Source organism: Centruroides vittatus, unplaced genomic scaffold (assembly GCF_030686945.1).
Source record: "Centruroides vittatus isolate TY-2023 unplaced genomic scaffold, ASM3068694v2 contig_318, whole genome shotgun sequence".
Lineage (NCBI taxonomy): Eukaryota > Metazoa > Arthropoda > Arachnida > Scorpiones > Buthidae > Centruroides > Centruroides vittatus.
The window spans coordinates 1014677-1029348 of record NW_027122045.1 but is presented as its reverse complement, the minus strand read 5'-3'; the positions used below and the strand labels follow the sequence as shown (position 1 = coordinate 1029348).

The following is a 14672-nucleotide window of genomic DNA, read 5'->3' as shown; positions in this document are numbered from 1 at the left end:
AAACTTTCATTCTAAGCCATAAGTGATTTTTGAAAAATGTTACTGTGTTATTCTCAAATTAGAATAATTTATAGCATCAAAGCAACTAACTATGCTTAGTAAGGGTGGTAAGCAGTAATTTGACCGAAAGTATACTTGTGCCTTCTCATGTTGTAATGTATATGGGTAATATCAACTTCCGCCATTACCGTCAATACTACCAGTAAAAAAGAAAAAATCATCAGTAAGAAAAATAACGAAAATTATTCAATCTTTCTAAAACAGAACTAATTCTTCAAAATTATCGTATATGCAATATAGTCAATTTTACACCAGTTTTGTTGTAAATTCACTCACAGTAATATTCAAATGAATTTTTAAAATTTCAAAATAGTATGAAATATACACTCACTCGTAATTTATATTATTTTAAATATATCTTAAAAGAAATCGAAACTTAAATGCATTTAAGTAATTTATTTTTATTAACTCTGAAATACTTTGAAAGTTTGTATACAAAATATATACTCCTACAATGTTTCATTCTCGTTAGGCAAAACGAAAATTTCTAAATATTCATGATCATTACAATGCTATAACATGTAAATACATTTTAATGTGTGTTAAATTTCTTTACATAAAATAAGTACTTAAAACATCGGTTAAACACATTTCAATAAAACTAATAACCTGTTTTCATAATATGTTTATATCGACCGAATTAAAGCCGCATACTTATGGTTTTCAATTGACAATTTTCGACTGATTCTTTCTTCTTTGAACTTGAGCATAACAACTTGAGGGCCAGAAAGTCGAGAGGAGCTTGGATAAAGATGTAATAGAAAAAAGATACAATTAGCGAAAGGAACAGCACCAATGTGAACAGCATCCACTGAAATAAAGAATAATGTTAACAATACAAATAAAGTTTGAATTTATCGAAAATGGTTAACGACTCGAATTGTTTTTTTCTCTGAACTATTTGCTGTACTTAATATATAATTTGTAGAAAAATATAATTTTAATTTAACCATTGTTTATCCAATAAATCTTAAGTCACTGGACACTTATTTACTTAAAATTAGATTTTAAATTTTATTTAGCAATTTTTATTTTTTATTTTTATTTTTAATCCCAGAATTTATTAATTGCGTGTTTCACTTGACCGATTACATATTCATTGTAAAATTGACACAATTCCGGGTTGAAATTTTTTAATTATATTTTTACTTTATATAATTTAAAATGTATATTCTCCACTTTAAATTAGTAGTGGCTTGCTGCTGTCCTTTTCTTTTAACAATAGAGTCATGCTAATCATCTGTCTAACACCCACCAGAGAAAAAGATTTTTATTGAAATAAAGTGACGGGCAGATGGACGATAGTCAGCAGTTTATAGATGTACTATTTTTATTCAAATTTCAGCCCAATAACATCAATATAAATTATGCGAAGATATTAACTATAATCTATATTTATTTGCATGTAGTGAGATTTACTTTATGGTACCAAGAATAATTTAGTTTATTTAATATTGATTAATATTATCACTTACGCATATGATTTAAAAATAATCATTGCCATTTTTTTCCAAGTTTATAACAATTTAATGAGAAAAGATTTTGATTTTGCTTTATTTATTATCATAATTACTTTTTTATCACTTAGTCCTGTATTATCCTTAGTCGAAAACCAATTGTATTTTTTTATTTAAATGAAAAAATCACTTCATTACGTAAATTCAATAAATCATATTCATCTTTTATTTGGTTGAAAGCTTAAGCTTAATTGTAAATTCCTTATCTATAAAATCATTATGAACATTAGTATAGACAAACATTTATAGTTTAATCAATGCCATTTTATATTATTTTCCAAAGTACAGTTGACCCCCTATAACACGGTAAATACATTCCTTGTTATATAAATTCCGTGTTGTACGAGTCACTTAAATTCATGAGCCTGTCTACTGTATTAGCAATTTTGTAACAATTCTTAACTGTCGCTTGCTTGTTTAAATGCCGTTATTTCTTGTTTGTTGCAAAAAGTAATTAATAATCTTGATGTATATATTGAAGTATATCACTTCTAAATTCAAATTATATATAAGATATTTTCGCTAATCATGACTTTAATTATTCGGCATACACAACATTCTCTCACAAAGACCAAGTTGGATATTTATGAAAGCTTTTCTATTGTTATATTTAAGCCTATTAAATTAACAGTTTAAAAAACAGCATTAGAATTACGTTATTAACTAGTATAATTATAGTTAATTTTTTATCAGTATTTTTTGTTCTTAATTCTTGGCTGTGGAGTTTTGTAAAAATCTACCGACTTCGACTCCGGCAAATTTGTAAGCAAAATAGGCCCGGAAATTCTAATATCGTTACGTGACCTCAGAATAAAAGTTTCAATAAGTATAGTTTTAATAAAGATAGAACGTAGAAACTTTTTATTTCAAAGCTATGATTCCTCTAGGTAATAACATAGTCAATATCTAAATATGTATTCGATAATTTTTAGTTTTAAAATTGTTATATATAACAAAGGGAATGTGCAGCAATTGGTAAAAAATGACCTTCTAAATTTACATTTTTGAACTCATAACGTCACGAAATGTCTTGTAACGCTTCTCCAATAAACGCTGTACTGAAACTTGGATTGGTGGCAATGCTGTGACAGTCAGTGCTGTATCATGGAAAATGTCTAGATATTGCCGTATCGCCGTTTTATCATCTCAATTTGAAGAAGCGTCAATGTGATTCACTTTTTCGAGTGCATAGTAAAAATCATATTAAAACTTTGTAAGATTTTCTCTTCTGTCTGTGCTCGTAATTGAACTCAAGCTTAATCTTCAGAGTAGATATAAGTTTCATAAAAAAAATGAACGCTAGTAACAAGTAAAATATTTATTAAGTCCGAACACACTGGAGATATGACTCATTACCTCTTCTATGTCTCAACCCTGTCGAAATTTAATTAGAAACGAAAATTTAATAGCATTAATGTCTCTTTATACACAAGGTACCATGCCAAATTTTGTTTCTTAAACTTTACCCATTCTGAGATATAAAAAATCTCTCTTTATTTTCTGTTATGAGATATCAAACAAACATCTGAGAACAGAGAATACACACGAATTTTTCTCCTTTATTGACATTTCTTTGGGTTCGGTAGGTCTCCAAACGTGTAGATTTGCAAAAAATTCAGAGGGTAAAATTTGACAACATTCAAATGCTTTATCGCTTTATAAACATAACAAGTTGGGAAAGTAAAAAGGAGTCGGAGTTAGCGGATTTTTGACGATTTCGACTCTGACCCCGACTAAAACTCTGTGGCACAGACTCTGACTCCACAGCCCTGTTTCTTATACTACTTAGAATCTTTGCATAACAGGATAAATAATCTTAAGTCTAAAAATTTTACTGATGTAATTCAAAAATATATAAATGAACACGATAGAATACAACATGTATCTATGTATGTATTATTTTATAGGAAAATTCATGAATTATTACTTCTATTTAAAAATAATATAAAATTACCAGATTTAGTTCAGTGAACATTGTAGCTTTCCTGAGCTGAGCGTAAATATAAAGTATAATTAGAGGATGAAGCACGTAAATCCATACATTCAAACGATCTAAAATGGTAAAGACTTTCATGGACAGGAATCTGTTAACAATACCTAAAAATGAAAAATAAATTCGAAAACTTAAAATATGTATCAGACAATAGTAACGTTCTACACGTTTATATACTGTAAAAATAACAATGTGTTACGCATTAAATGTGAACATAATTATAGTGTTGTCAAATATAAATTATCCAATTATTAAATTTCTTTATCTAATTTCTTTCGAAGACACAATGTAGTGACGTAAACTTAAACACTGGGCGAATTTTTCATCCTTTTTATTCGGTTGGAACGCTTTTTTATTACATAACGCGTTTCGGGCCGATGCCCCTCTTCAGCCAACTTCTAAATCCTGGTAAGAGCTTGTATACCGTTAAAAGCTGGTCCGTACCTCATTCGGTAGTTTAGACGGATGTAATAGTCCAAGGGTACGAATCTTTTATCCTTTTGTTGGTATTTGTTGTCTTGGTATTGGGCCATGTTCTTCTCTTAAGTGATGATATTCGCCGTTTCAATAATACAAAACACGGTTTCCTCAAGATAGAACTAAAATATTATTATTGAAACGGCGAATATCATCACCTAAGAGAAGAACATGGCCCAATACCAAGACAACAAATACCAACAAAGGATAAAAGATTCGTACCCTTGGACTATTACATCCGTCTAAACTACCGAATGAGGTACGGACCAGCTTTTAACGGTATACAAGCTCTTACCAGGATTTAGAAGTTGGCTGAAGAGGGGCATCGGCCCGAAACGCGTTATGTAATAAAAAAGCGTTCCAACCGAATAAAAAGGATGAAAAATTCGCCCAGTGTTTAAGTTTACGTCACTACATTGTGTCTTCGAAAGAAAAGAAAAGTGAACATAATTATAGTTTTGTCAAATATAAATTATTAAATTTTTTTAGATAAATTGACCGATAATAGTACTAAATTTTTGGATGGAGGGAGCTTAATAAGAATTTCACGTGTGTTATTTTATAACATATTTTTCTGTTACTTCCTTACGGATAAAAAATATGGAAACAGCAATTATTAAATTTCTCTAGTAATATAAGCGCTATTAAAATACATTAGTTTTTATTAATAATCACTGCACTTTGTTCAATACTAGTTTTCTGTTGCAATAAAAATGTAATCATGAAGGTAAATTAATATTGACAGAAAAAAACATTAAATCACTATTTTATAACAGATGAAAAAATATTTCTAGCAATAAACTGAATTTAATTAAATGAATGTAGCGAAACAATGTACATGAATTTCGTTCAACATCGGCATGCATAAAAGAAATATTATGCTTCGAAAATAAGTTAATACTATTCACTTACTATTATAATATTGTAGTGTTTTTTGTTGAATAAAGTGCAATAATTACAAATGTACGAAATTATTACATAAATAACTTATGCATATAGAAATATTAAGTCAATTTCTTTCTCTTAACAATTTTAATAATTGAATTTAGAAAACAAAAATGTAGTTTTGTGTATTTTTGTATATAAAAAAAACTTTTTTTAAAATGTATACAATAAACAATGAAAGTGAAACTCAAGGTGAACAGTTAAGATTAAAATGTGGAATTTCGAATTATATTTTGTCGTTATGTTTGATGCTTTGGTTTCTATATTACTTTCCCGGCTGTTATATATAACAAAAAGGAGAACGGTCAAAAAACTATCACAATAGATTTTTACATTTTTGTACTCGAGAACATGAGACGTCAAGAAATGCAAAAACAATTCGGGTTTTTATATATATGAAAATTACTGTGTGTTTGGGACACGATTTTTTCCCCTGTATTTGGAGCTTAATAATTCATGTGCTTTTTGTCAGAGATTTCTAAATTTTTTCAGGGAGGTTTCTTACGGAAATTCATCCTATTAAATTTTGGTTATTAAAAATCAAGTGGGTCATTTGTATCTCCAGTTGGGTAGACTTAATGACGATTTTACTCGATATTAGATTTTTCAATTCTTTGTAAAACGTATTTCTTTTCTGAAAATTAAGCTTTTTGCCATAAGCTTTATGCTATTTTATAACGGAAAAACATATAACAAGTTAACAATTTTTTATATTTTATATTTTATATTATATTTATATTTTATTTAACAAATTATATAAAATATCATAGCACTATTAAAGATTGGCGGGACAGTTAAGAAACACGTTGATGGATTTTTTATATTTCAAATTAACTTGATGGCCTTATCCTATATCACAGCATTATTTTAACAATTTATCTGTAAGAGAACAGTTGTTGTTTCTTTTCATAAATTTTAATAGTAAATTTAATTAACACATTGCTGCCTTACAACTTATTATAAAACTGATATATATATTTTTTTAATATCCATTTCAAAACTGTCGCAGTTGTATTTGATTGTCTTGTAACTACAATAATTCAAAACTATATTTTCTACTTTATCATTTAAAATCCAAAATGTACACTCTCACTATATTTTAATAGTTTCATATATAGAGCTATGCAATTAACGTACCTCCATATCCAGTTATACAAGCTACACATGTCCAAGAAAGTCCAATTATCCATATAAACGACGACAAAGCTTTGTGAATAAAAACATAAGATTTGTTTGGAGACACTTCAGTGATCTGTTTGTGCAATCCAAAAGTAGAATACATCAATAAAGACAACGAAATTATCCAGAAGATTACACGGTAAATCTGAAAAAAACAGACTTTGTATAAATTAATGTATTTCTTCGAATTTATTGTCTTTAGTTTGCATGTGGTTTACTTCATTTTTGAAAATTGACAAAGCCGTCGAAAACATATTATGTTTAATACGGTAAATTATTTATTGTGACATGTTCACAATTCCGGAATGAATTTTAAATCATAATTTTAATTTATTTAATTTAAATTATACGCTTTCTGTTCCACATCAGCAGTGTCTTCCCCCTGTACATTATACTTTTCCTGCTAGCAATAGAGTGGTTCTGATGATCTATCCTACCCCTTTTAAGACTATAATATTGTTGAATTAAAATAATCTGACGTTTTGTAGAAATGAGAAAAACTTATATAGTTATTCGGGGAGATTTGCCCGCTGGTTTACCAGTGGTAGTCACGTGTTTTATTTATCAAACAGCCTTTTCGAAAGTATAGAAAGGCAGACGGACACCGACAGCAGTAATTTATATTTTTACAATATTTTCTAATTGTAGCCCAATAACTTGTGTGTAATAAAAGTATCGAATATATAAAATTGATATATTATTTATTTGTCTACTTGGAACGTACTTATCAACTACGACTTGTTATACCGTGTGTAGTGAATTTCAAAATTTTTTTGTAAAGCACTTTTATTGTCACATAAATTTGTATGCCACTATATTTCAGCATTTCGGGCCAACGACCACCCTGTACAGACTTTACGTTTTTATTTATATTTTAGCCTGTTTTATCTTCTAAACAGATTTTTAAATTGCCATTTTAAACCCTTTGCTTTGGTCATTTCTTGCCAAATTCTTTATTCTGTATCAGTTATACTTGTCAGGACATACGAGCCTTAGAAGAACTGAGAAGAATAAAAGGATTTGTGATACCGAAAACATGTCGACAAGAAAAAAATTATTTACTATTACGTCACTATCAAAAAACACATGAAACGTGATTGGGCGGAATAACGTGATGAAAATAAATAATATAATACAGTATTAATGTTAGCAACGGAATATAATAAATACAGTAGAGAGTCGTTAATCGGAACCCCGGTAATCGGCACGATCTTCAGTCGGACTGTGTCGTGCTGAATCGAACGTTTTTGATACTAGATTTACTTCTAAAGTATAATTTTCATGTTTTTATATTCTTCAATATATTTATTTTGTTTGTACAAAATGCAGAAATAATTTTTAACGATACGATAGCCTCGATTATTATTATAAAAATTTTCGTTAGGTTTAAAATCGACGAAAATTCAACACGAAGCGACACGCAACAGAAAAAAATTTGAACATCGGACAGGTTAATATATTTTTTCGTACATAATTGGTAATCGAAACAAATGACTAATCTGAACCACCCCAGTCCCCAATTGATACCGATTTTCGACTCTCTACCGTACAAAATAAAGAATAGTTTAGCACATAAATTACTTTTTTCAATATTGACTCCACCGACAATCACGTAGTGGGCGACTGATAAAATTCTTGACAAACCTACCAACAAAACAGGGAAAACCACAGTATGTAGGTCTAAGAGAGTTCTTATTCCGAAGCCTAAGATCAGACGATTACCACCAAGTAAACCACTGTTAAAGCCAAACACCAGTAGTCAAAATTGGTACAACCTAAGAATGCTAAATTGCCATCCAGGAACTTGGATGCAAAACTGCAAATATTGTTCGTTTCCGAGGTGTCACTCTTCTTAGACTAGGTTTACGGTAATGTTTTTTTAAATATTAAAATTGAAATGTATTGTAGAACTCAAAAAAGATATATATTTCATTGATGCGTTTTTACTTCGATGTATATAATGTATATATATATATATACATTGACATTGAAGTAGAAACACATCAAGGAAAACGAAAGTGCGGCTTCTCAAATTATCTATTTAATTCAAAGAAATATTCTGAATTTCAATATTATGACTGAGAACTTTGTGTAGTTGACGTTAACTCCCATTATAAATATTTAATTATAATATCATTTATATTACAATACGTGTGAGCCTAAATAGAAAATATAAGAAAGTGACTTACTTTTTTAATCTTCAACTTTATTTTGTTAGACAGAATACTTCCAATTAATAAACCTGTGCAATAGGAGCTGAGGTGCGAGTAATACGGTCTATAGTGGTTATTATGTAGGTGAGAAACGAATTTTCTATAAAGAAAATTTATATAATTATTACTTTTTTACATATGGCATAATAACTATATTATAATGTAGAAAGTATTATCTTTGTTTAAACATTTTAACAGACTAATAAAAATAATTTATCGCATGAAAAAGAGTTATAATTACATATTCTGTATAAACCTGTTTCATGCAAAAATTCAACATGTATATTTCATCAAACTTTTATATAGATGAGTGACGCATACATCAAAATATACACGAGATTTAAGTAGATTTATCAAATTGCCGCGTATTTCTACAATAAATAAGATTTATGTACGTAAATGAAAATATAAAATTCGTTTATTTTAAGTGATAAGAACCAATAAAACATACTCCTTGTCAAAAGAGTGTCCAAAAAAAATGAAGATGTCTGCCATCACCATGTTAGTGACGTGAGAGGCAATGCCAACAATAACTAAAATAAATATTAGAAATAAACCATGTTTCGGCCATCTGAAAGTAAAAAATATATGAATGTTATCAGTAAAATAATAAGAATTTAATAAAATATTTCAAATTTATCTATAGTTTGTTAGTATGAAAAAAGCAGCTCAGCTAAAAAGTTCGACATAATTGCGAATTTCTTAGAGATATATTAAGCAGAAATGTACAAAATAATTAATATTATCTTTGAAAGAAGAAATTGTCAACTTCCAAAAAGACGAACTGTATTAGATATAGTATTTCTAAAACGAGATATACTGGAACAGTACTATGGCCAGCTATACAAGAAAGAAATAATATAATTATTATTGCCATACTGTCCTTTATTTCTTTATTATATATTTTGTCAACGCAGATAACTCTTTATTTATTAAGCGATTTGCTTAATAAATAAAGCTTTCTTCATTAAGCTGCAGGTAGCTTAATAATGGAAGAGTCTGTTTTCTTTAAGAACTTTTTCCTCAATTCTTGCGTAAAAGCTTAAAACCAGTATAATTGTCTTATTAATAATTAATGTCCACGTTGACAAAATATATAATAAACAAATACTATAGTTGCCTTATATTTTTCGCAGCATTTATGAATAAAACTGAATACCCTTAAACTGTTTTCTTGTAAATGTTCAAACGATCGTCAACAAATAAAATAGTTATTCATTAAAACACGTGTAAACCGAAGTAGAACAACAATGAATACTTTTTCGTTGTGGCAGTTTCTCATTTTAAATAGGTTTTCGCAACTTACAATTTTTCCTTTAGTTCTACATTTTTAAAATATACCATATAATTGTCATACAATTTTGTCATTTTTTCAGTAAAATTATTTTTACAGAAGCCAAAAGACTATTTCTAGACTTAATATAAATTATTTGTGACTGAAACTGCTGAAATTAAAGTATTTGAATGCAAGAATTAATAACAATTTCATCGCAAAACGTTCTGCTTTATCCGAAAAATTCGGTTAGGTATTCGAGTACATCTCACGTGAAGTACTCATGTGCACAGACCCCAACGAATAAGTGAATTCGAAACTAAAAAATAGTGTCGCGTAATTTTTATTGCATTATAGTACTTCAAATCAAATTATTATGTGATGTGGTCTCTTCCGCCATTGTAATATTCTAATCACTACTCCTAACTTTAACCTTTATACTCGATGCTAATTAGTTAGTAGCAACTGCACACAAGATAAATTGAAATAAACGAAGTCATTTCTAATTTTAATTATTTTGCAAATAATTTTGGTAATTACCGCTTGATTAAATATTTAATAATATCACTAAATAATTGTATAAGTGATATATCTCTTTACCTGTCACACACGAATAACAATGGTGCTGTAATAATAGTCAATTGCATCAAATCACTCATAAACCATAGATGAGTCAAACTCTACAATTTCAAAAATATATAGATTAAAAATATAAAAAAACTTCTTATTCAAATGAAAATTGAAACAATTACGTTATATGGATAATTCATGTAAGTCTGAATATGAATTGCAAATTTCCACCAATGTCGTTCTGCAAATTTAGCTTCTCGTTTAACCGCTTCCCAATGTGGACCATCGCTCAAAAGAGGTAAAATAATCACCGTGGCCAGAACACAAAGAACTGGTAGAGTTAACCTGAAAAATGTTCTGAATGTTACATTACTTAAAGTATTTTTTATGAAAGAGTGATTTAATTTACTTTACCTGATAACTCTGTTTATCATTAATTGCACGTATTGCATTTTTGAATTTGCTTTTTGTTTTCCTGTATAAAATGTTAGTAATCCACTAAAAAAAAATTAAAAGAGATCACTTTATGAGCTATTTTAATATATAAAAATTGATAACATCATACTTTAAATTTACTCCGAAATTTACTACTACACTTAGAAATATTTATATTACGTCATTGTATTTGCACGAACATAAATTGTTACAAAACAGTAAAGATAGGTGTTTATAATTAAAAAATCATTATTGAACGCTTTCTACAGAGATAATTAGCTGTTAAAATGAAACCAATTTCAGTAGGGTGACATTTCAGTACATAGTTGATTCAAGACTTCTCATTTCTAATTTTTCTATGTTTGGTCTCGGCTTTCAATTATCTAACTTCGTTCTCGGAATTAAGGGAGAACATATTTACAGCCAGCCAGACGACAGACGAAATTTATAAGTCTACAATTTTGTCAATCCATAAACTATAAAATGCTGATTTTAATTAATTGTATGTGATGGTTTGGATCTTGGAATAAAAACCGTGTTGAGTGAATCTCTATTGAATGATCGTTTTGCGAAAATAGTCGGTTGTAGTGCTATAGTGTTATTTTTTCGATTTGTGCTTTTCTTCACACGACTTCTAATGTACCAAATTTAATGGAATTAAAGTTGCTAAATATTTAAACACATGAAATTTAAAAACATTCTTAAAATAGAAATACAGAAATGTTTCTTTTAACACTGTCTTTTCGCACACAATTGAAAAAATGAACAATTCCATGGCGAAGTCAAATTTTCATTTGAGGAACTCTTTCCTATCTATTTAAAAAACTTTAAAATTTTTCTTATAGCAACAACACAAGTAAATAATAATAAATGCATTTGATAAATTTATATTACTGAAATTTTCTGAAATTTTGTATGTTTAAACTTATTTGTTCCTGCAACTATTTTATCAAATGCGAAATACTTCATTACCGAGCGTTTAATATGAATACTATGATTACGGTCAGCTTCTATATTATTTCAGACATAAAGCTAAGCACAACTGTTAAAATTTTAATAAAATTGCATATATTTAAATTGGCAAAATTATCTTCTTTTTTTAGAATTAATCACGTCTGCTTGTATCTTACCTAATTAAGAAAAAACTTTCAGTGAATACAAATGAATTGGATGCAATTTCTATTGGTATTTGGTTCCACAGTCCTAATAAATTCAAATGTTTTTCTGCAATAAAATTTAAAATAATATTTAAAAATTATTTATTTATTGACGTTAAGTTTATATTTTAACACTATACAGGACACATGAAACCTCAATATGATTAACAATGTTAACTAAATGAAATTACATATGAACAACCACAAAGTAAAAGTTGAAGATTGATAATACATGAAAGAATATATAAAATTAATAATTCGATACTTTTTTAATTTTGAAGCTAAACAACATTAAGGATAAAGAAAATAAATAAATAATAAATCCATTTCTAATACTGCATGCTGCTATTCGAAAATATCCCTCTCAGCTAAATACTATCGAATTATCAATTATAATTATCTGCAGTAGTAAGATTTATTTATCATTCAAAATGAGTGGCATCTTAATAATCAGCATCTGAAGATAAGAGATTTCAGAAATGCCGATGTTTATAGTTGGAAATTTGTGTCATTAATTCTCAAAACTCAAATGAACTTAGTATAATGAAATTACGGAAATTCTTCACTAATAAAGAAGTTGTATTACAACAATTTTGTCTAGCAATAATTTATTCAATTAATGATCGAAATGTTTTTATAAATAGGCAACTTGAAACTATCGAATTTAGCAAATATATTGTGACATTTGTTGAGACATTACGTAGCAACTCTTTCAATGGGTAAAGATTTGTTTTGTTTTGTTTATGTGTGTGTACAATAATGAGACACGTAGATGATCTGCAAAAGGTTAATTAACGCCCGGACCCGAGTGAACTCGGGCAAGTTACGAAGCGTTACAAAACAAACGGTACTTTGGGCCCCGAAAATTTTTTTTTTTTTTGATTTTTCAAATGTTTTCTGTCTTAAAATTTTTTGAAAAATTTTTACCCGCGCGAAAAAATTTTATTGCGATTTTAATTAACCTTTAATGACGCGCGATTAACGCTTAATTGTTTTTTATGGGATTTTTTTATGGAACTTCATTCATCTTTCTAAAGTTCTAGCGTGCCGATTTTTCTTCGGTAAAGTTATTTAAAGCTTTTTCTGATGTCAAAAACAACATCCAATAGTTTTTTAATTTTTTTAATTAATAGATTTTTTTATAATTACGTTTAATTAGATCGGAGGAGTCGGAAATTTCAATTAAAATCGTAATTTAAAAAAAAGTTTCGAAATATACCGCCATCTAGTATTCACTCTACTTTTTACCCTTCTCCTCCCGAGAGTTTCATGAGAATGTTCCGCGAAACACGACACCAGCTGTTCTCAAGGTCATCCAGCTGTGTAAACAATGACTCATAGGTGTCAAGTTTCGCGCTAAGGCGAGAAAAAGGAAATTGTACTTTGAAGCTTTTTCTTCAAAATTAACACATTTCTTTCGTTTTTTTTTCAGTTTTAAATATTTTTTATTGCTTTTAATATAAGGTTCTAAAAAAAGTCCGCACCAAGAGGTTAAGTGTTATAAAGGTGGAAACCCAGAAAAACCCACGTGGCTGAGTAGATAGAACCACTGAACACTGGACCAGTAATTTCACTAAACCACGCTGCTACTAGTAGACTACTTAGTAAAGTTAATAATACATGTATCATTAAATTGTCAATCCTATTAACTTCTAATAATAAACTGAAGTCTGTTTATAGACAACGTTAAGAGAATAATACCATAAAATATAATTTTGATATTGGCAAGACACTTCTTTAGTGAATTTTCATTTCGGAAGTTAGAAAAATAATAACGTTTTGCCTATAAAAAAACATAATTACCCGAAACAGTCGGTATTATTTCGAAAGATGTTATGACGTGACCAAACATAATACAGTGTAGTACTAAAACTTTGATTCCACTTAGCGCTTTTGTCTTCTCGTAAATGGTGCTGGAAAACAGTTTACTTACAGTGGTGAGTGCGGATATCGAAACGACAATGTCAGATATTTTTCCTATAAATTTGAATTGTTAAATTATTAAATAATAATGAAAAGTATATAAATTATTTGTTTAGTAAGCTTAAAAAATAAACTTCTATATATTTCTTGACAAAATATAGCAACTCACTTACCATTTACCATTTTCTTGTTAACTATTTGTGACTTCAGCAAAGTATCAACGGTCGTAGCTATAATTACGCAAATCGCTAAAGTGCTAAACACTGTTCTAAAATAAAAATAAATTTCTTGTGAAGAGTTTAGTTTAATTTTTGTACATTTATCTAAAAAATAAGATATTATTTTCCAATAACAGTTAAAGTATAGAAAATGTAAAAGGACTAATTACTTCTAAATAATTAATGGGTTGTAGTCATATATAGAATGATAATTAAAGTAATTATATTAGGAAATATTAAGTACCTATAAAGTGAAAATAGTCGTTAATATTCATTTTCATTCTAATTTTCTTAAATCATTTTTACCATTTAAATGATTTAAATTTAATGAGAGATGTAAAAGCAGTATTTATATATTAAATATAAAATAAAACGTATTATCAAGTATTCCTGAACTGAAATAATATTTTAAAAAATTAATTAAACTGTTTGAGTTGGTTTTAAAGGCTTGATACCGAACGCTTAACAACGATTACTGATGTTTTCAAAGTATGGTTTACTGGAAATTTACATATGTCATGTAAATTTAAAGCATACGTAATACAGCGTTTTGACGATTTTCGATTAAATATGTACACGAATTTATGATTTAACCTAAGAAATCTTCCGGTTAAAGTTTATCGATGACACAAAACGCTTTTGATAAAGCTTCAATAAAAATAACGACAGAGTCTAAACAGTACGAAAGGTTTAAAAACGACCGCAGTCAAAA

The 14672-nt window shown here is 28.3% G+C and overlaps 1 protein-coding gene across 1 annotated transcript; it reads right to left on the bottom strand.

The window, feature by feature from the left end:
- Window positions 1-528: 528 nt before the first annotated feature.
- LOC136973482 (nose resistant to fluoxetine protein 6-like) lies at window positions 529-13925 on the bottom strand. Its single transcript, XM_067268213.1, has 10 exons — window positions 13916-13925; window positions 11793-11886; window positions 10642-10725; window positions 10410-10572; window positions 10258-10337; window positions 8836-8955; window positions 8361-8484; window positions 6130-6316; window positions 3532-3674; window positions 529-871 (listed from the first exon to the last, which is right to left on the bottom strand). The coding sequence occupies exons 1-10, from the start codon at window positions 13923-13925 to the stop codon at window positions 701-703; spliced, it is 1176 nt and encodes a 391-aa protein (XP_067124314.1). The 3' UTR covers window positions 529-700.
- Window positions 13926-14672: the final 747 nt, after the last annotated feature.

Bases quoted from the DNA above. Each gene is read 5' to 3' on its own strand.
- LOC136973482 (XM_067268213.1), bottom strand. The intron at 10,573-10,641 runs GTAAAGTAAATT...AACATTTTTCAG, and splicing joins ATGATAAACAGAGTTATCAG to GTTAACTCTACCAGTTCTTT. The intron at 8,956-10,257 runs GTAAAGAGATAT...TTTTACTTTCAG, and splicing joins TTGTTATTCGTGTGTGACAG to ATGGCCGAAACATGGTTTAT.